Below are 21,775 nucleotides of genomic sequence, written 5' to 3' on the forward strand. Positions count from 1 at the left end.
GAGACAGAAGACAGAACATACCTCCCCTGGGCTAACCCCTGATGGTGGTCAGGGCCAGGTGCTTTCCCACACCTCTTGATCAGTATAGCAGCCCTGCAATGGCAAGGGAATTACCTTTATTCATACAGTTGGGGAAACTGTGGCATGATGAGTGAAGAGACTTATGAAGTCAACCAACCCATGAGAGGTGTGGTGGATTCTCAGGCCTGCCTGTGCTGTTCTCTTCCACTGTGCCCAAGGATGGGATCTCCTTCTTCCAGACAAGTGTTCGTTTGAGTTACTGAGCTGCCCTCTGCATGCCTGGCCTCCTCTACTCCTCTAACCTCCCCTTGCTTTTCATGTCCTCATTCCCCTATGAAGCCTGGGATGATGACTTATTCTTCTAGAATATTCCACTTTAAACACTCCTTATGGAAGTTAACTGCAAGACTTGTTTTGCCTTCCTGACTTGATAATGTGCTCTTTAAAGAAAGGGACCGTGTTGGGAAGACTCTGCTGTGCCACACACACACACACATACACCCCCCCACACACACACAACTGGCCTTGCGCCAAGACAGCAGAAGCAGGCTCAGGCTCATCAGGAAGCAGGCAGAGAACGGTCCAGATTGATGCCTTCACAAATGTGCTCCTTCACTTAGCTCCTCCAGTCGCTCCTAGCTCGCTAGGGCATTCCTTTCCCAGGGTCTCAGAAGCTGCTGTCTGTCTGTCTTCATGCCTTACCCCTTCTCCTACCATCACCCTACTACAGCCATTCTGGTCATCGCACTGCTGTTCAAATGTACCAAGCATATCCCTGCCATGGGACCCTTGCATTGTTCCCTGGCTCCACTGCACCTGTTCTCCCCTTGGACATGGACATGGCTCACATCTCACCTTCTCTAAGAGGGGACTTAGAGGAGAGCTATTGGCCACCATGATTAATGGCAATATCTACATATTTGGGCTTTCACGCCACTGGCATGTCCTCATCATTTCCTAGGTGCTTAATAAATGTTGCTGAATAAGAGAGAGAAAAATCTGAGCATGTTAGCTAAAGAAGTCTGGGGTGCACTCTGGGATGCTATTCTTCTTACAAATATGAAAGAATGGGAACTACGGTGTGCACCTGTGGTTTCTCCCAGCTAACTGTGGCTGTTCATGTGTTTCCATTCCCAAACACCAATAAAGACGGTGGCCTTGAAGCCAGCCTCCCATGCCTGCTCTACATGGCATATGACTCTGAACAATCTAGTCCTCCATTAACTGGAAACTTCCTGGTAGGCCCTGCTATGTCTCCTAGCTCACTCATGACCATCAATACCTTCTAATGGCTTTTGTCCTGATCCCAACTCCTGAACCTAAAGGCCCCCAAAGTGAAGCCATTGTTTGAATGAGCACAGTACACTGTCGAGACTTAGTCCTCTCTCAAGAAATGAAAGTCAGCCAGCCGAAGCCTCCCTCACTCCCACAAAGCTGAGTCTGGAAGGCTCCTGGTTAGTTGGCCCCCCTTGTGCTTAGGAAAGGAGAGTGTCATTAGGTCATTCAGTGTCCCAGCTCAGAGCCTCAAGAGTTGCAAGGACTCCCTTCCCTTTTGGCCAAGTCTTATGCAGCCCTTTAGCCCAGAGAAAGCCATAATCCTCTTATCTCTTAATTAGCATCCTTGCAGGAGAGAGCAAGAGAGACCTTGACCTCTTGTTGGGGGGCTTAATGGAGTCAGGGGTTCTCACTTTGCACAGAAATTGTCCTTGAACAAGTTAAGTACAACCATCGAGCCTTGACTTTCTCATCTGTAAAATGGTGCAATGAATCCCCCCCACCCACGGACCCCTTCCCCAGGTTTCCTTAGAGATTCAAACAAGGTGAGTGACAGGCAGTATTTGTTTGATGCATGATAGATGCTCGAAAGATCCTCAAGTCCTTTCTCTCCTGTGATTCTCCATTGCCCTTCTCCACTGGATCCATTCCAGTTTTTGTGACTTTTCTACCTACTTTCCACTGTGTGTCTCCTTTAATCTGACTCCCAGCGTTCTATTAGGATAAGGGTCTGGCCCAGTTGTACAGTTGGAAGTTCTGATTCCTGTGGACCTTCCTCTATATGTGCATGTGCCTGTGTACACAAATGTGCACACATTTGTGTAGATTAGTGATCAACCTTGGGTGTCATTCTTCAGGTGCCACCCACCCTCCTTTTTCTTCATGAAACATGGTTTCTCACTGGCCTGGAACTCACCGAGCAGGCTACACTGACTGACCTGTGAGCCCAAGGACTCAGCTGTCTCCACCCAGCACTAGGATAACAGGCACCTACCACACCTGGCTTTTCACATGGATGGACTCTGGAGATTGAGCTCCTCGGCGGCTCGTGCTCGCAAGGGGAGCATGTTGCTGACTAAGCTGTCCGCAGCCTTTCCACGCCCTCTTTTAGAAACTAAAGAAAGTCAAACTGGAAGAGCAGCTTATCATTATGATAATGACAATCATCATAATGGAACTCGGACACAGAAGACACCGGAATGTTGATAGGCACTCCTCTGAGCCGGAGGAGAGGCAGGCCAGTCTGAAGCAGCCAGCCTCCTGCCCCTCCTCCCCTTCTTGGCTCCCTCTTCAGCAATCAGAGAAATGCAGCGGTTAGTTAGACAGAGCCTGGCCCCTCAGCCCAAGTCCTTTGAGGTAGGAACCACATAAACACCAAGCATCTGAGCTGCAATAAAGAGACATCAGACAGCTTTTCTACCTCAGAATGCAAACCACAGGCCTGCTGAATGAATTTGTAACGGAAGATCAAAAAGGATCTTCATGTGGATAACAGAAAATGTCACCAAGCAAACAGAGGAGATCAGTTCAATAAAGAAATGGAGTCACATCTGCAGGTCCACAGTGAGGTTTTTGCTTGTGTTAACTCCCCGGCTCATAACTCGCAAAGTTATTAACACAGGCTCCTACCGTTTGGGGCAAATAAACAGCTACTGGTGTTTTGTGCCCAAACCACTTTATTAGGGCTTTCCTTTATCAAAGTGGTCTCTCCCTTTCCAAATCCTGAGAGACAAAGACAGCTAACACACACAGCATACCAAGGCAAAGAAAAAAAAAGGGTGGGGGAGAGAGAGGCAGGCTATATGGGAGAAAAGATAGGGAGGGGGTTTCTGGAACCCTTCATGTCTTCCTATAAATCTCAAAAAGGTCAGCATTTAAGAGTGGGAGGAGGTCAAGAGTCATCAGAAAGACTGATTTTGCCCTGGTGTTGAGAACACTTCACTGTGGCCATCCATCCACAAAATAGGAGTGTGTCAACACACGGGCAAACACACACCATAGGTGGCAGAAACTCACAGGTAAGATAGGTGGCTCTAGCTGCCGATGGGACTTTACTTTTCCTACAAGGACAAATTCGCTGGGGACCCAAAGATAGTGGACTCTTCATGTATACTTGTAAAGCCCCCTCCCTCTATTCCACCCCACTTAACCTCAGGATTCGACAAAAGGATAAACCAAACCTCTTGTCTACAAACTTTTGTTCATCTCTTACTTGACCCAAGGCCTCTGAACTTACCCTCATGGTCTCTGATAACTCATCTTCCTCTGTCTTTGAACTGTCCCTCATATTCTATAAAAAACATAAATCTTAGAGGCAGCCACCATTCTTGGTTCCACTCATCATCTCTGTGACCTTGGACAAATTTTCAATTGCTATGACAAACTACCTGAAGCTGGATAATACATAAGAAAAAAATGTTGGTTCTGAAAAGCCAAAGTCAGGTCTCATAGGTTCAGCCTCTGGGGGCTTTCAGGTATCATACAAAACAGCCAAAAGCACCATGGTGGGAGCACTTGTTGGTGTGAGAGAGCAGACCTGCCGTGAGGCAGAAAGGAAGAGAGGCCTGCTCATATTTGTAAGTATGTATTGCTTGGGAACTAACCAGGTTCTGAGAGAATTACATGACTCTCTTCCAAAGGCAGTGGGTGGCTTCAATGAGTGAGTCAGCTTCTACTAGACTCCACCTCACTAATGGCTAACGTTTCCAACCCATCACACTGGCACCCAGATTCCAGTGCATGAACATCTGGGAGACTCTCTAATGCTTTCCCAAATCAGGAACTCTTTCTCATCTCTGAAATTACATCTCACCAGTTTGTTGAGAGTAAAGGAACAAAAATCCCCTCCCCCAGGATTAATACCAATTTAAGTAAAGACAGTAATAAAGTTATCCCACACGAACAATGCCTGCCCAGGGTCTGACCCAGTATTCTCTTCTCTGGCAGTCTTCAATTTCGTAGAAGCTTGTTGCCATTAAAATAAATCAAAGTTTCTCATTTGTCACTTCAAATCTTTCTTTAGGGCTGGAAAGAGAGCTCAGTTAGCAAAAGCCTGCTATGAAATCACAGGACCTGAGTCCAGTCCCTAGCACTTGTGTAAAAGTGACAGGCACAGTGGTGCGCACCTGTAATCTCTGTGTGGGGAGGCAGAGAAAGGCTCCCTGGAGCTCTCTGGTCAGACGACCTAATTCATGAGCTCCAGGCCAGTGAGAGACATTGTCTTAAAACAGAAGATATGCAGCACCTGAGAAATGACATCTGAGATTGTCCTCTGGCCTTCCCATACATATGCACACACACACACACACACACACACACACACACACACACAGAGGTATGCACATGTATGCATACACTCATGTGCACAAAAATCTTTCTTTAGTTCTCTATCTTTCTCACTCTGGTTGGTCCAAACAGTCTTTGTCCTGTTCTCCAAAACCCCCAGATCAGCATGGTGTGCATTGCCCCAATTTTCAATCCCTGTTTTGGCCAAGGTCTCTGAAATACCTTTCTGTGCCTCTGGGATCTCAATGGCTTTTAACTTGAACTCTCCTGAGGACAGAGATTTTTAGACAACTCAGGTGTCGAAACCCAACCGAGCACCCATGGTGCTTAAGGGATAGCCCTCCACATGCCTTGTCTGGGGAAGTCACTGGTAGAATGGGGGCATTCATGAAAGAGTTGGTATCAACCTCTCCCAGTACTGTTTTTAATTGTCCTTATGGTTCTCTGGACCTTCCCTACACTATCCATTCGGGAGCTTTTGAAGGACATGGTAATAAAATGTGGTCCAGTTAACTTTGCCTTCTAGCCTCCGTGTCACTTCAGCTGTGGCTTTACTCAGCAGTGCTCTCAGTATCTCACTTGCACCACTAAGGACAGCCTCATCTACCAGAACCAAACTCACTAGACTGAAGCTGAGCATCGGGCAATGAAAGGGAGCCATCTCCGAGCTGCACACACACTGCAGCGATCCGGTTACTACCAAATCTTCAGCCATAACTGTGTTGCCAGAAAAGCCACAAAACCACCAACATTTATGTGGCCAGGACTCCTTCCACCTAAAGTTCCAGTGGGCTGTACTCTGCAGAGTCCATAAAGAGTCCACAGACCCACAGAGAAGATTGCTGCTCACAGTCACTGCTACAACATGCCTGACTTGGGAACAGTTGTGAGGCAATTTGCTATTAACAATAACTTAAGTAGCCAAGCTTAGGAATGATTAACTTTAACTCCACAAACTAAAGAGATGTCAAGGTGAACACAGTCCCTGGCATACTGATGTGCTTCACTGAATGGGAAAGAAAAGGGTAGGATGACCATGAAGGCACTGTCAGAACATGCCTAATCCTGGCCCTGCCCTGGGGTAAGCACCCTGCATGTGAAAGCATGCATGCAAGGAGATAAGAATGTGGGGAATCCTTCTGTGCAGCCTTGCATTGCAAGATGGAGCTGCATATGACCCAAAGGCAAATGAGGTCTGAGAAAGACAACCATTGTATGTGCTTTGGAAAAATCAAGTCCCTGCCAAATTGGAGATTAGCATAGAAAGGAGGCTTGCCATTCATGGAATATGACAGCCACCTGTAGCCCCAGTGTTCTGCTTCTGGTTCTCTCTGTCAGTACCTGATGTGAATAGGCATTTAGGGCTAGCAAGATGGTTCAATGGATGAAGGCACTTGCTGAAAAATTTGATGGACCTGAGTTCAGTCTCCAGGCTCCACATAGTGGGAGGAGTGAACCAATTCCTATAAGATGTTCTCTGACCTCCACTGCACACCACAGCATGTGTGTGCCCATAGATAGAGGAACACTTGGAAATCTGGCCCACTAGCTTCATGCATACTTCTCTCTCTCCCTGCAGACCACTTGGCTGTTCTCTGGCTCCATTCATCCCCTCATACTCAGGAAGGATATATGCCCAAAGCATTCAACTGATATTCCTTCGGTATGCTTGTCCAGGTGAAAGAAGGTCTGTTCTCTTGGATAAAACCAAAGCAAAGAAAATGGGATAGGAAACCCAAAGAGACCCTCAGGCCTACAGCTGCATAACAGCACCTCCAGCGTCCCAAACAAGCGAGGTCGGAATCCTGCAGAACAGCATCCAAGGTACTTCTAGAACCTGTGTGTTTTGTTTAGAGTCTTACAAACATATCTAGAAAATCTAAACTAACCTCTGTGGCTGGCGCTGACCTTCAAAGCCCTCACAAGCTGGACTGTGGCTGGCTTCTGATTCTAAATTCTCCTTAAGATTCACCACCAACTGCTTATCAAGGGCAAATAGCGATTTATGTCAAGTGAGCAAGAAAGAATGTAGAATTCATTTATTTTGCAGCCCATCTACACTTCTGGCTAAAGAGGAAAGTCCTTGGTCATAGGGAGAAGCTATATGATTTGGCAAGGTCCTCTGTTCCATAAGACGTGCTCCAGTACTATTAACAAAGCCTTAAGGCTCAACCCCGTGTCCTGCTGTCAACACCCTCAAGGCTCCAGTGTCTGTTATTGACAGAATTCTCAAACCAGAGCTCATTCCAAAAAGTCAAGTGTTGCTGCTCTGATGACAGCTTTCCTTCCCAGTACTGGGCGGATAGCACACTGCTCTCTTGGTTACAAACCCTGCCAGCTAAGGAGCAGAGGGGGACACTTGAAAGCTACAGGGGGCAGACAAACATTCTCACATAGGGCATCTCCTGGTTCTCTGGAAGCCATGTCAACAACCCGACACTGGGGATCTAAGACACTCGAATACGCACGCGATCTGCCTGATTAAGCTTGAAGACACACAGTACAATGACCCAACCTCCTGAGGCTGCCATGAGTCTGACTCTAGGAGGAAGAGGATGGATTTAGAAATGAGTCACATGGTGAAACTACGTCAGTGTGGCATTCAGAAAGGTGGTAGACAGTGTGAGACAGTCCGCTGTCACCCTGGACTCACTTATTTTCCCAAATGCTTCAGGCTGCCATCATCCCTCACAGAAACGCAGCTGCCCGACCTTTCCATCTCTCCCACGTGGCTTCCAACCTTCTCTTTATGAAGTGAAACCTCTAAAGAACTGAAGTAATTTATCAAACACTACATACAAACTAGAAAGAGAAGGTGCTGTGGAAATGTTGGGGGTGGGCAACTAGGGGTATTGGGTACTGGTGGTATTGGGGAGTTCTGGAGGCATTAGTGGGTACTGGGAGTATTGGAGGTTTGGAATAATGGCATATACTGAGTTTTGGTAGTATTAGAGGTACTGGAGAATACTGAGAATATTAGAGGTACTACAGGCTGGCAATGACAATTGACATTACTAAGGCCACAAATTGAACCTTCTGGAAGTTTGGAACTCCTGGAGACACAGTTAGAAGGTCTCTGACCTATGATATCTATTTAACTATTTAAATCAAACATTAAAGGCTGGGTAAAATAAGGACCTGAGTTCACATTGCATTATCACATAAAGGCTGGACACGATGGATATGTGTGTGTGTGTGTGTATATATATATATATATATGTGTGTGTGTGTGTGTGTGTGTGTGTGTGTATACATATATATATATATATCCATTGTGTGTGTGAATCATATACATCATATATATCATATATATATTATATATAATCCCAGGGCTTGAGGCTCACTGGCCATCCCATCTCAATAAAACAACAAACTCTGGGATCAGTGAAAGAGCCTGTCTTAGAACATGTAGTAAGCAATTAAAGAAGACTCTATGTCAACCTCTGGCTTCAGTTCATATACACAGGTGAGCATGCCTGCCCACACACATACACAACACATGTATCAAACACAAAATAAATATGTGTTTAACATGTATAAGCACCATGTTTATCTTTATTAATTTATTAAGATATCTTTAAAAATATATAAACTACTCAAATCACCAACACTGAGATGCCAAGAGAAAAATGATTCTCACAAGACAAAAACACACACAGGGAGGGTATTAAATTCTACCATAAGCACAAGAAGACAAATCAAAAGACTCGAATGTCTTGACAGTAATTCCATTTGCCCAGAAAATGCTGAATGATAACACCAAATGCCAGTCCTCTATGACCCCGGCACAATACTGCATTGTCAGTGGCTGAGTGAAAAGGCTTTCCTTTTGAAAAATAATATTTCATAAAAAATGTTCAGACTCTTGAGTCACTAGTAATCTTACTTCTGGAACTACATCTTTGAGAATAATTCAAAGGGGGAAATAGGTGAGGCAAAGACATTCATTTCTTTCCCCCTAGTGTATCCACTGCCCTAATGTGCCCCACTGGGGAAAGTCAAATGGAAAATGGTATGCTGGTGATGGAATACTATGCAGTCATTTAAAGTATCTGAGGAAATGTTCTTAAATGTCCTCCACTCTGTAAATCTGCATGCTTCTCATTTCCCCTGGGAAACATTCCCATGATGCTCTTTATCTGTGTGGGCTCCTCTCCACTAGAGTGCACCTCCCTTTAACTGTGGAGTTTCGGGTTTGTTTTTTTATTTTTTCCTGTGTGCTGGCTCTGTTCCCAAGCATGGTTATACCACTGGGACTTGTTGCTGTAACTGCTTGATTTAATTACATGCTATGGAAACCCTTGAAGGCTGACTGCTAAAAGAGAAGTGAGTGGTCATCCCTAGAAAAAAATAACATCAGTGCTTTGGGAAGACTTGAGATAAGGCAGTCACTTACATAGTCAAATTAGAGGCCAGCAACATCATTCCAAAAGATCAGACAAGAATCATAAAAATTTCAAGCAAATGTTAAGATTGCTTGCAAGTAACTTTCAGTCCCTGGTGGATCTGACAGAAAATGGGAGAAATCTGACTTTATTAACAGGATGAAATGATGCGGGGATGGGAGTAGCCTATGCACAGACGACAGGGAAACATCTAGTGATGGACCCACCCCAAGGACAGTCTTTTGACTGACAACACCAACAGGTTACTAACGGCTGTGCACATGAGCAACCTTTAAAGCAGTTGCTGTGTGTGTAATACTCTTCCCTCTCCCTCTGATAGTTAAGCTCAGTGACTCACTTGCAGTTCCAGCCATGCTGACAACAGGAATTCTATTGTCCTTAGAAAACTAGTATGGGTCCCATCCAGAGTGTCCCAGTTCCCTGTGGTCCCCAGAAACTCCACCCATCTCCTGATCGAGCATCTGGAGGCACCTCAGGTTGTCAAGAGATAAAGGTTGAAGAATATACTATGTAGAAAAGCCAAGAGGAAAAAATGCTTCCTTAAAAAGGACTAAGGAAAGAAAGTAGAAGGAAGGGTGTTTATGCACAGATCTAATAGTGAGGTCTCCTTAGATGTAGAGTCAAGTGGGCAAAGCCAAATGCAAGGTTCATGTAGAACAGATCCTGGGAAGTTCCATGCATAAATGTTCCATGCATAATTGTCCCTTAAACATTGGCACTTCCTTAACAGATTCAAAATCATTCAAAAAAAAAGAGAGAGAGAGAGAGAGAAAGCTATTTTTGTTTGCATTTGACATATAAAATCAGACATGAACCAGAGCTGGGATGGCTCAGTTCTTAGAGTGCTTGCCTAGCATGGACAAGCCCTGGATTTGTCCCCAGCACCACATGAACTGGGTATGGTTGCACACACATGTAATCCCAGCACTGGGGAGAGGAAGACAGGAGATTCAAGGTCCTCCTTCCTAGGTAGTGTGTCTTGGGCTACGCTGGACTATATGAGATACCGCGTCTCTGAAAAAAAAAAAAAAAGACAAAAGGGAAGAGAAGGAGAAAGAGGAATTTCTCTTCCCAAGTTCTCTCATGAGTGGACTTCCTCTAACAGTCCGTTTGTCTATCTCAAACAAGGTGTAAGGTCCTAAGTTGGAGCTTGTACTAGGAACTATTTGGTGTTTCCACCCATGAGGATACTTATTTTAAAGTCTGAAGTGAACCACTCTGTCATTTAACATCTACTTGGTTTTAAAAGAAAAAAAAATAACGTTCAAAAAATACAATTTACATTCCCAAGAGACTCATGCACACCATCTAATTAAATCATTCAATCAGAAAATAAATTAAAATGAAATATCACTGTGGTCCCCAAGAGGAAAATCAACTTTTCAGTCATGACTCGAACAGACCTCTAGGGTACTGCTCCAAAGCCTCTTCTAATTGCAAGTCCTCAGAACATCCTGCGGAACACCCGGTGACATTTGCAGCTTCCTGGACAGCTTTCCTTCCAAAGAGAAGAGGCACTAAGCTTGCCCTTTGGAAACTGGCAAAGCTCATACTCATGACTAACTAGGGTGCTTGGGTATCAGTGCAGGGCAGTCACTCATCCATCCAGACTCTCTCTTCCACCTGCCAGAAGCTGCCCATAGAGTCATCAAACATTCTCCAAGGGAATGTGACCTCTTCCTTCCTCAGGAAACCAAACAAAAGCCAGATGGGCCCTAGAATCTCCGTGGAAAGCATCTCCATGTGGGACCACTACTGACCCCACCAACCCTCCAAGATCCTCAGATGCCTTTCACTAGAATACAACCAATACTACAGCTGTCTACTAATACAATACAACACTCTTTCCCTGGGACCCTCTGGTCCTCTTAGCAGACAGTATATTATACACTTAAGAACACAGACTGACCCCCTCCTAGCCTATAGAACTAACAGCCAAAATAAGCACTAAAAATAACCTGGATGTGGTGGCACGCATCTGTGATGCCAGATGAGGTGAGAGGGTCTCAAGTTCAAAGCCAACCCTACACAACTACAGTAAGATCTTATCTCACACAAGACAAACCAGAGACCCTGAAACTGATACTCTATGGGTTTAAAATCTCTGTTCTACTGTGTAGCAGAGTGTGACCTTGGACCAGTGGGTCAAGCAACCTCTCCAAATCTGTGTTGTGTCCACATCTGTAGGATGGAATTAAAACCATCAACCTCACAAGGCACTAAGGGTAAGTCAACTTTCACCAAGTTCTGAGAAGAGGGCCCAACACTTAACAGGTGCCATATAGTTCTTGGCTATTCTCCTTATCAGCCCCACCATCCTCAGCTCCACAATGTAATATGGATTATTCAAAAGGCTCTCCTGATGCAGGAGACTTAGACAGTAGATCGATGGAAACATCCCACGTCCTCAAGGGCAGGGCCTAATCTCACAGACTTTACAAGTCTCTTACACTTAAGCCCTAAACCCAAGTGCAGGGACTGTTCTAGAGGAAGTTGTCATCATAGGAGCACTACTAAAGCACAGGCCACCAGCTAGCCTCTGCCATCTGTCTGCCTCATGGCTAGCCTTTCCCAACACTGCCTCACCCTCTGCAGGTAGTGGCTTGGCCCTGTCCTCATAATTCATCAATGTCCTACTGTCCAAAGTACAACTAGACTGCACAGTCTGAGGAGGCTTCCTTCCTTCCTCCTCTCTTTCTTAGAACCTCTCACCTCCAACTGATCAGGTCAGCATTCAGAAGTTCTAAGAGATCTCTGGTAGAAAAACTACAAGTGTGTGTGTTTTTTTTTTTTTTCAACCTCCACAATGGTTTTTGTGTAGAAACTTGTAAGTCATGCGACATGGTCCACATTGAACATGAAAGGGGCCTGCTCAGTGCTGAGCTCCTGGGTTTGTGAAATCCTCGCAATGACTCCTGAACTGGTCCCTTGCTTGCTTCTTTCCCGACTAGATAGAAAAGAACAGGAGAATCATTCTGAACACATATACACAGTGGATACATGACTGAAAATCTCTCAAAATCTGTGTGCAAACTGGAAATATCCGAGCAAGGCACAGCCTTGAGTCCATCCCCAAGATCCCATCAAGGCTGAGTTTCTCTTGCTGACTAATGTTGAGTCTGACCCCAGGGATAGAAACCCAGAAAGAATGGCAGCAACAGGCATTATAGCACACACTTTGGTCTGTCGGGCTCAGTGCCGGGGTGGGACAGAGGCGGGTCTGAAGTAAGAGCTGCCAAAGGTCCCTCTTCTAGGGGCCCTTAAAGTCAAGTGCTTGCTTTTGTCTGTGTCACCTTTCTGCCCTCATATGAACTCAGCAGAGCCTCTCCAGGGAAGGAGTGGATCTGGCCATGTGGGAGGCACACCCTTTCAGAGAGTAGTCCTGAGTAAACAGAGCAGGCAGCCTTGTAGCTCAGATAGCCTGCCAGGTTTACAGGTAAACTCTCTGGGCCCTATGGGTAAGAAGCCCTCCATATCTAGGAAAGCAGGGGGCAGCTGGGGTGGACAGGGAAAATCCAGATTCTAGCCCAAGTGAGCACAAGAGCTCCCAGAGCCCCAAGCTCCATCACTTCCCTCTGACACTCACACTGCCTGGGTCACATCAGGAGCCTCTTCTATATCCCACTGTCTCTTTGGACCCAGTCTGGAGACACCCACCCACTGCAGTCTGGAATTTCAGACCCAGCTCCTGTGGGTTTGTCTACTCTGCCTTGGCTGCTTCCTGGGCCCGGGAGGGTGACTGCCTTGGCAGATTGGGTTTGCTAGGACCCGGAAGGCTCGGAAGTAAAGGCGCAGCCTGGAGTGGGTTCTCCCCATCCTAAACAGAAGTACCACAACAGTGGACTAAGCTTCTTGGGTTTGACACCTGCTCCTTAGGGAAGGGTCCTGGATAGGCAGGTGTGCTCTAGGTAGGGATGCTTTTCTATTTAAGATGCCTTCTGGAGTCCCAGTCCTACTGAGGCTGACTGAGGCTGGAGCCAATATTGGGGCGATGTAATTTTCTACTCCACATTTGTCCTGAAGCTTGCTGATCCTTAAAACCCACAGTTATAGTCACACAAGGCATCTCTCTTGTCCCTTACAAGCCGGCAAATGAGCTCTTTTGCCCTTGCTTCTCTCTTGGAAGCACAAACAACCACAGTCAGACACACTCCCGGACTAGTGTGAGATCGGGCGATCCCGGGAAGGAGCATCCTGGAATCATAAGCACGTTTGGACACGTGCACATCGCGTTCCCATACCGACAGCAAGCTACACACACACACACACACACACACACACACACACACACACACACACACACCTGTGCATACGCGTACACACGGAAGACTCACAGGGCGGCAGCCGCAGAAGATCCAGGACACCAGTCCTTACAATCCCTCCAACCACAAAGCTGCCAACCCAAAGCCCTCCCTGCAGTCGCTGGTCTCCTACGCATTGGCCCCAGCGCATCCCACAAGCAGAGCACTGTGCACTCCCCGGCCTCGCGCCTGGCTCAAGTTTCTCAGGACGCCTGTACCTTGGATATGCTGTTTGATGACATTCTCCAAGTGGTCCAGCCGTTCGATAATTTTCAGGGTGTCCCCTTTATCTTCCTCCAGCTTCTTGTCGGGCGCTGGCTCCTGCCCCCGCACATACACGCTGGCGATGTAGTTGGTGACCCAGCCCACGTACAGCAGGCATATGATGTTGGTCATGCCGCTTAGAATCACGCAAGTGGACACCAAAGTTTTGGTCTTCCTGGTACACACCATTCTGGGGTCCTACCTCCATATAGAGCTCCCGGGGCCCCTCCTCGCTGTGCACCCCAAACTCCCCCGAGCTCAACCCCCTTGGCACGTCTGGGGCCTCTGGGTGCGCCAGCACCTAAGTCTCTCCAAAGGCGGGTCCCCTGGCAGTGTGAGCCGCGGCGCACAACTTTGCAGCTCCCGCCGCTGACCACCCTGAGAAAGAGCTCCACAAAGGAAACGAGGTGGGTCTAGATTTTTGTTTTGGGGTTTTCCCCCAAATTCAAAATCTCGGAGCCTTTCCCTAGGCGGTCACGGGTGGCCGGCAGTGGCGTGACGAGACCTGCAGGGCTGGAAAACTTTGTCACTGCCAGGGCCCGTACGCGTTGCTTCCCATCTCCAGTGCTGGCTGCCTGGGAGATGCCACCAACCCGCTCTGCTCGCCGCTCAGGAGAACCGCGGCTGTGGCTGCGACCAGAAGAGCGAAGCAGCGCGGCCCGGCCCCCTCCGAGCGACAAGCGCCACCACCAATCGCGCTCTGGCTCTGGAAAGGGGTCGGGGCTGGGCTGCTGCGGACCAACGAGGAGGGGCCAGGGGGCGGAGCCCCGTCCCGCGCCCCACCTGCTGGCCAAAGGCTCGGGTCGGGACACAGAGGAGTCTCCCGCGCCCTCGGGCCACCTCAGCCAGGCGCAAGCAGAGCACGAACCTCCAGTCCCTGCCCAGGCGGGCAGATTCCACCTCTAGAGTAATTCCGGCTCGCGCTCGCGCTAAGAAGCCCAAGCTTCGGGGACCGCGATGCTCCTGTACCTTCCCCAGCTGAGGGGATTCTTCTGCTTTTCCACCTGAAAACGGACTCCTCAGCCCCATCCCCTTTTTGATAATCGAGACGCCAGCCAAACAAGGTTTTATAATGTCTACTCCTTATCTCTTGAGCCTTCACCCTGCCCCCTGCCCTCTGTTGGTCTCAAGAAATCTCTAGGAGAGGAATAAGTGAACAGTGAGGGTGTCTCTGCCATCGTTGGTCACGTCTATGCAGCTCCCTGGACGAAGTCATGTTCTGGGAGCCGTTAACTGCTTATGGATTCCACCACATCCCATGGCTAAGGAAACCCTATACGCAGTGTTGGGACAGGAGGATGCAATTCTCCATGACCTGTATAGTTCCCATACATACAGTGCTCATCGCTATGAAGTGGTCAACAGGGTCTTTCTGGAGAGAGCTGGAACTCACAGCAAAGGACCTAAGTGTTTCTTAGCGGAGCTAGTGCTTTCATATCCTTGTATCTAAAAACAGTTAATTCTCAGAATTCTTTCAACAAATTCTTGCTAAAATAGATTTCCTTCCCCTTGTCTCCAAGTTAAGTTTTCTGGCAGCGAAAATAGCCTGGAGATGTGGCCACTTTGTGGGCCAGTGCTCCAGCCAGCCATGATGATACACTTGCCAGGCTTCTGAATTCAAAGATTTTTGTCTTAGAAGAAGGAGTCCAAAACCAGACATTTTATGGCCCTTCAATATTACAGACAGAAAGACCCTTGAAGATGGTGTGGAACTGGACAATCTCTAAGGATCTGAGAGGAGTTATCTCCTCCCCCAGCTGGAGGTAGGGAACAGGCTAGAAGTAGGGAAGGAAGGGGTCTGGGCTGCCTGGACACCCAAACTATGACCTTGAGCACAACTATTGGCTAAGATATAATCCTGGGTTCAGCAGATGAAGCACTGCAAGTTCAGCACTCAAAAGAGCTTCCTAGGGCGGTGGTGGTGCATGCCTTTAATCCCAGCACTTGGGAGGCACAGGCAGGCAGATTTCTGAGTTTGAGGCCAGCCTGATCTACAGAGTGAGTTCCAGGACAGCCAGGGCTACACAGAGAAACCCTGTCTCAAAAAAACCTAAAAAAAAAAAAAAAAAAAAAAAAAAAAAAAAAAAAAAAAAAAAAAAAAAAAAAGAAAGAAAAAGAAAAAGAAAAAAAGAGCTTCCTAAATGGCCACCAGATTAAACCTAGAGGAGATAAGAGTTGTTTTTCATGTTCTTATTGATAAAACTTCAAGACAAAGGGCTGGGGGAGGTGGTTCGGGAAAGAAGCAATGTGGAATGTGTGACTAGATTTTGTACCAGTTGTTCCTCCATGATAAAGTGTATCTCTACAGAGAGTATGAAAACAAAAACAAAGAAGGGGGGAAGGGAAGGGGAGGCAGAATGGACTCTGGTCTCTAAAAAGCCACCAGGATTGAGTTGCCAGTGGCCACTGAGCTCCTGGTTTTAATGCTCCAGTATGTGTTAGTTACATGAGCTTGAGCAAGGGTCAGAACGCCAGCAAAGCCATTTCTCCATCTATCAAATATCAACAACACCTTCCTGCTTATAAGTATTAAATGAGAGAATATACCAAAAGGGCATAGGATGGGACACACAGTGGGTGCCCAGGCCTCTGTGGGTATCCTTCTAGCATGCAGTTCCTTCCTTCCCAGATCCAAGAACACCACTTTGCTGTTCAGCAAACCTTGAGTTTTCTACTGACCACTCTCAGTTCTTCTCAGCTACTGGAACCTACAGGATCTAAGGCTGTGTGCAGCAAGGAAGGGGCTTGTCCTTTAATTGGCTGGGTTCTACCTCATTGGCTTTCTACTTGAATGCCTGTCTTCACCATCAGTAGTTCAGCCATAGGGGCTGATTGGACTTACCAGAAGAAAGGGTGTTCTCCTACAAGGCCAGGTTGCCCCAAGTACCCTCAGACTCTAACCCAACACCCCAAAACCTTGGTTAGAAACAGGGGACATGGGAGGGATTGTGTCGACTTTACTCACCACCCTCTGCAAAATCACAAGGTCAAAGGGCCTGGTAGCTTTCCAAGTTCCCTTTATAAATGGTTCCTGAGCAGAGATTCTTATCTTTGGCCCTCAGTCTAATTGTATTCAACCCAACAGGAACTCATCAAGTTCCTGACATTTTGTCTAAATGACCAGTCGCCTGGGTCACTTGCCCAGTTTGCTCAAGACCTATGGCCGAGATATAGGTTTCAGTCTCAACAGGGGCCTCTTTTCTGAGCACGGAGAGCTGTTCAACCAGAGGAGGTCTGTGACTCTCCACTTATGTCACTCATCTAATCCCCAAGTGTCTTCCCACTTTACCGTTTAATAAGTCCTGCCTGGAGCTTCACTATCAGGCCCCTTGATGCTCATCAGAACTGAAAAAGTCCTCAGATAGTCGATGTGAGCCAACCGATGCCAAGTGGTCCTTGACACTCATTCTGAGAATCTGGAGCTAGTGTCTCCTTCTACTCCTACCACTAGAGGTGACAGCATACACGAGGGCTGGAGGTCCTGGTGGCTTTTGTCCTGTATAGACTGAATGTCACCTATGTCGTACACTGGGAAAGCTGCTGTCCCTGTGATGTGACTTGAGAGCAGTCTGGGGGGGGGGTGTTATTTTGTTTTCTGAATCAGAGTCTCACTATGTAGTTCTGACTAATCTAGAATTCTCTGTATAAGCGAGTAGACAAGGCTGGTCTTGATCCCATAAAGATCCACCTGCCTCTGCCTCTGTAGTAGGATTAAAGACATGTCCTGCTATGACTCACCTTTGATAGAGCTTCTTATCCTCATGTCCAGACACACAGCTATGCCACCAATGCTAAGCCTTTTTCAAGGTGTCTTTGGTATCACCATTAGGAAAAGTTGATTCTTCCTTTGGTCATCAATTCCTTACATTTTGGGCAGGAATAAACTCCTCAGAGTGGACTGACAGTGGCCACATGTGCCCACCAGATGGCAGCACTATGTAAAACCATGGGGCCAGAGGTGCCAAGAGAATTTGAGGGCTTAACAGGAAAAATAAACCCTGATAGTGGAAGGCCTTAGCCTTGGGCTGGCTCTATGGGAAGTAGGGTGACAGATATTCAAGGGAATGCAGACTATTTGGGTTACAAAGCAAAAGTGGATAATCCATTCAGAAACAATAGCTACAGAGGCCCAAGATTTAATGCTACAAAGCCACAGTCCAAAAATGTGATTGACAGAAAAAGCATCCTGCTGAGAAAGGTTTATTGGGTGCCTCCCTCATGCCAAGGCTAAGATTTGGACTAGGGGGCCAGGCAAATGCTGTGGAGTCTTGGGCAAGTTAACTAACTACTTGGTGCCTCAAGTCCTTCCATTTGCAAATGGGATAATAGTGACGTTACCTACATAATGGAGATATTGTGAAGGGCACTGATGACATTATGTAAGTATTGACTGTTACTACTCTCTCTGAGTATCCAAATGTCTGAAAGATAAATGAGAGGAAAAATGACAATCTCTAGAGGCAGTTTTCCTCTGAGAGCAGAGGGTCCAGAAATTACACACAAAGGACCCTCTTTTCCCTCCACTATCACCTTCCCAACAGAGCTGGAGTAACTAAACTCTTCCAGGTACTCCAGGGCAGATTCTGCAGGAACCCTGTGACTAGGTCCATCTGCTTGCATCTGTCCCTGTAGTGATCCTTCAGGCCATGTGACAGTATGCTCTGTGCACATCAATATTTGGCACTTATAGGCCACATTCCCTTAATAAAGTGGACCAGCCAAGAAGCAGCTGTCTTACAGTAGGATAGGCTCCTAGCTGGTGTCGTGTCTTAGTACAAAAGAGAGAGATGCAAATGGATGATGGAGACATCAATTGCATCCAATCCCATCATTTTACCACTAGACAGCTCTGCTGGACAGACTCCTTCTTCCTGAAGGAAATGTGGGCTCTTAGAATGAAGGAGCACTAGCCAGAATATATAAAGAACACATATAAGCCAATCCAACGGAGGGTAAAACAATCCAATGGGAAAAATGGACGAAGAACATGAACAAACAGTGAACCAGTCAAGAGACAAACAAAAGGATGACTAACCTTGTTAAGAATTAGAAACATTGGGGGGAGGGAACAGGGTTTTTTTGTTTTTGTTTTTGTTTTTGTCTTTTGTTTGTTTTTATTTTATTTTTTCGGAGAGGAAACTGGGAAAGGAGGTATCATATGACGTGTAAATAAAGAAAATATCTAATAAAAAAGAATTAGAAACATTTTTTCTAGATACAGCTGCCATAGTTCCCCTATCAGATTAACTGAAATATGTAATAATTTAAGTATTAACAAGAACATGTGGGAAATAAGTGCTCAAATACTCCAATGAGAGTGCAATCAGATTTCTTCTTGGAACATATAGTTGACGATGCTCATGACCCTTTGACCTTGCACTCAAGGATGTGGTCCATGGACCAGTCACAACAGTGGGAAGCAATGCAGAATGTTAGCTCCATCTCACATTTACTCAGTGAGAATCTGCATGTAAATGCTGTCCCCAGATGCTTACATACATCCTCCAAGAAGCCAAACACAAGAGATGGAATCCGTGGCTAACTTGGAGAAGGGTCTCTGGACCTGTTGATGAAGCCTTGAAATCCCAGCTCCTTCAAGGCTCAAACAGAAGGAGCCAAGGTTTGCCTGGAATACAGATTAAGCTCAGGTCCAGCCTGAACCCTGACAGGAGTGAGGCTAGTGCTAGAGGATGTAATTGAGTAGTAGAGATGTCTACCAAGATCTGCAGTCATGGCCAAGCACTGAGCTTATACGGTTCCTCGGTTTATTATTGTGTGTGTGCGTGCATACATGCATGCACATGTGTGTATGTGATGTATGCAGGTATCCATGGGAACCAGAACAGGGAATAAGATCCCCTGAAACTAGAGGTACAAGGGTTGTGAGCTGTCTGACATCTGTGTGGGAAACTGAACCAAAGTCCTCTGCAATAGCAGCAAGTGCTCTTAGCTACTGAGCCATCCCTCCAGCCCACACATGAGAACAGTCAGACAGTAATGTTTATCAGTGTGGTATCTTCACAGTGTTCATATACATGAAAGCCACCGTCCTGGTTTTTAATTCTGCTCCTGCCATGCACTAGCTCTGGGGATGTTTGTGGGTGATTTGTGTCTTATATCCCTACTCCCTCACCTGGAAGGTGTCATATCCACTCACAGGACTGTTCTGAAGATGATGTAAAGGAAAATGTGTAAGACTTGGCACTCAGCTGTGCTAAGTATTCAACACATGCTAGTTCAGATCGTGCTCAGCATTTTTTACTTAATAATAAATGATGATAACTCACTCTCGGTCCATAATTATACATATTATATAACATATGCATGCAACCCAGGAACTAAATGTATACTTCTAAATGTTTTATTATGTAAAAGGATGCATAGAAATTTTTCTATGCTGTTTCTATAAGTAAAAATGAGTCAGGTCAATCTATAAGTCTGGCTGTGCTTCATTAGGCCACCCAGACCTGCAGGCAGGGAAGCTGGCAAGGTCCTGACGGCATGAGCCTTCTCTTGTCCGTCATAGCAACTTTATGATGTTTTGCCCAGGCATCTATGTAGCCACTTTATGGACAAGAGAACTATATTAAATGTCAAGCATTATAAGAATAAAAAGGTAGATGGCTCTGACTTTGAGCCCAGAGCACCTTCTACTACAGTGATAGTTTATGGGTAACTGTCTCCCAAGAAGGGATCAATAATTAGACTTATAAGTGACAGACATTGAAGTATTGCATTGGGAAAGAAGACTGGAAATGAGAAAGTGCCCAAGCCCTACTTGGACATTGCCTTCTGAACAAGGAAGATCTCTGTCTCTCTCTCTCTCTCTCTCTCTCTCTCTCTCTCTCTCTCTCTCTCTCTCTCTCTCTCTCTCTCTCTCTCACACACACATACACACACACACACACACACACATACACACACATACAAACACACTTTCACACACACTCTCACACACACTCTTTTCGAAAGTAACAATCTGGTTAGACATGACATTTCTTGAATCCCTATATACAGATAGTACCAGAGACCTCAGAGCAAGAGCAAGTGCCCTGGAACAGCCTGGGATGGACCCCAGGAAAGCAGGAAGGGTCTGAGCTAAGCCACAAAATTCTCCACTAGAAAATACCTGTTACCTACCTAGAAGCCTGGGCATAAGGTCAGGAGGCCCCTTCAGCTTTGCTCTACCCTGATCCCTCATTCTCAGCCTCAGAAATAGCAGGAGTGCCCCGTGAGGAATTGTAGGTGCCTGCCAGACATGAGGAGCAGTGGCCTTTTCCATACTGGTACACAGCAGTCTGGGACACCATCTGCCCATAGACGTGCTCTGGGCTGTATTGTCTGCCAGATGGCAAATAAAATATTCAACAGTCCCACTGACTTCTCTCAACAGTGAGGTGACTGGCTTGCTCTGTAACAGAGTGATTTCGGTGGAAAGCCCCAATTGCAAGTGGCAAGAAGCAGCTGGGAGGTAAGGCTGCAATCTGCTTCTGACAGAGCTGGAGCCCAGAGCTTGGGGCAGCTTGGGTTTGCAGCACGCTGAGATCCCCTCCTCCAGAGATATGGAATATGTCATCAAAGGATTTGTCTAATTCCAGTACCAAGACAAAATGACAGATGCACAAAAGCACAAAGTGCTTTAGAAGAGCCAGCCTAGCTAACATCGCCTCACCAGGAGCCTATGGGTTCTCCGACGAGGCAGGACAGATTCATAGAGAATGCTACAATCGCTCTCCTGGCAGAGTCCAAACTCATAGAGGCCAGGAGATTCATCAGACGTCCACAGGCCTCACTTGTAAATATCATGAGGGGCCTGACCAGCTTCAGAATACAGGCATATTCTGCCCTTAAATAGTTGAACAGATAGGATAGAGTCCATGCCACACTCAACCCGATATCCATCAGGTACTGGAGAAGGAGGCCCGCCATATTGAACGTGTGTGCATTAGAAAAGCTAACTCCCATCTCAATGATTTTCCTGCTCATCAGATTGTACTTTAAAACCAAAACACAACACAGATTTGTTTGTTTTTCGATATGTTATTATAAGTGTTTTACTGCTCGCCCTCTCTTCAGCTCTAAGCAATGTTGCCAATTGTCCAGATGTAGTTCTCATCCTCTTCATCTTTCCCCCTACCTTGAACACTGCTATCTTCTCCATCTGTGTCCCACGATCTCATTCTCACTACCATGACCTCCGTGACCTCCTGCGTCTCCCCCATT

At 46.5% G+C, this 21,775-nt stretch overlaps 1 protein-coding gene and 1 long non-coding RNA gene across 5 annotated transcripts in view; both read right to left on the reverse strand.

Moving 5' to 3' along the window:
* LOC116102806 overlaps positions 1–2,401 on the reverse strand; it is an 88,631-nt gene extending 86,230 nt beyond the window's left edge. For all 3 annotated transcript variants that reach the window (XR_004123286.1, XR_004123288.1, XR_004123287.1), the window contains exons 1-2: positions 2,291–2,401; positions 22–93 (exon numbers count right to left, since the gene is read on the reverse strand). This is a non-coding gene — a long non-coding RNA (uncharacterized LOC116102806). The remainder of the gene's footprint in view (positions 1–21; positions 94–2,290) is intronic.
* The window catches only part of Galnt18 (polypeptide N-acetylgalactosaminyltransferase 18), a 305,010-nt gene extending 290,735 nt beyond the window's left edge, over positions 1–14,275 (reverse strand). The window contains exon 1 of one of the 2 annotated variants that reach the window (XM_031387885.1): positions 13,507–14,268. In XM_031387885.1, coding sequence (XP_031243745.1) covers positions 13,507–13,741 — 235 coding nt within the window. In that variant the 5' untranslated portion in view covers positions 13,742–14,268. Of the gene's footprint in view, positions 1–13,506 lie in introns of both variants that reach the window. The other variant, XM_031387886.1, reaches the window with a different exon arrangement.
* Positions 14,276–21,775: the final 7,500 nt, after the last annotated feature.

This window comes from Mastomys coucha, unplaced genomic scaffold (assembly GCF_008632895.1).
Source record: "Mastomys coucha isolate ucsf_1 unplaced genomic scaffold, UCSF_Mcou_1 pScaffold21, whole genome shotgun sequence".
Lineage (NCBI taxonomy): Eukaryota > Metazoa > Chordata > Mammalia > Rodentia > Muridae > Mastomys > Mastomys coucha.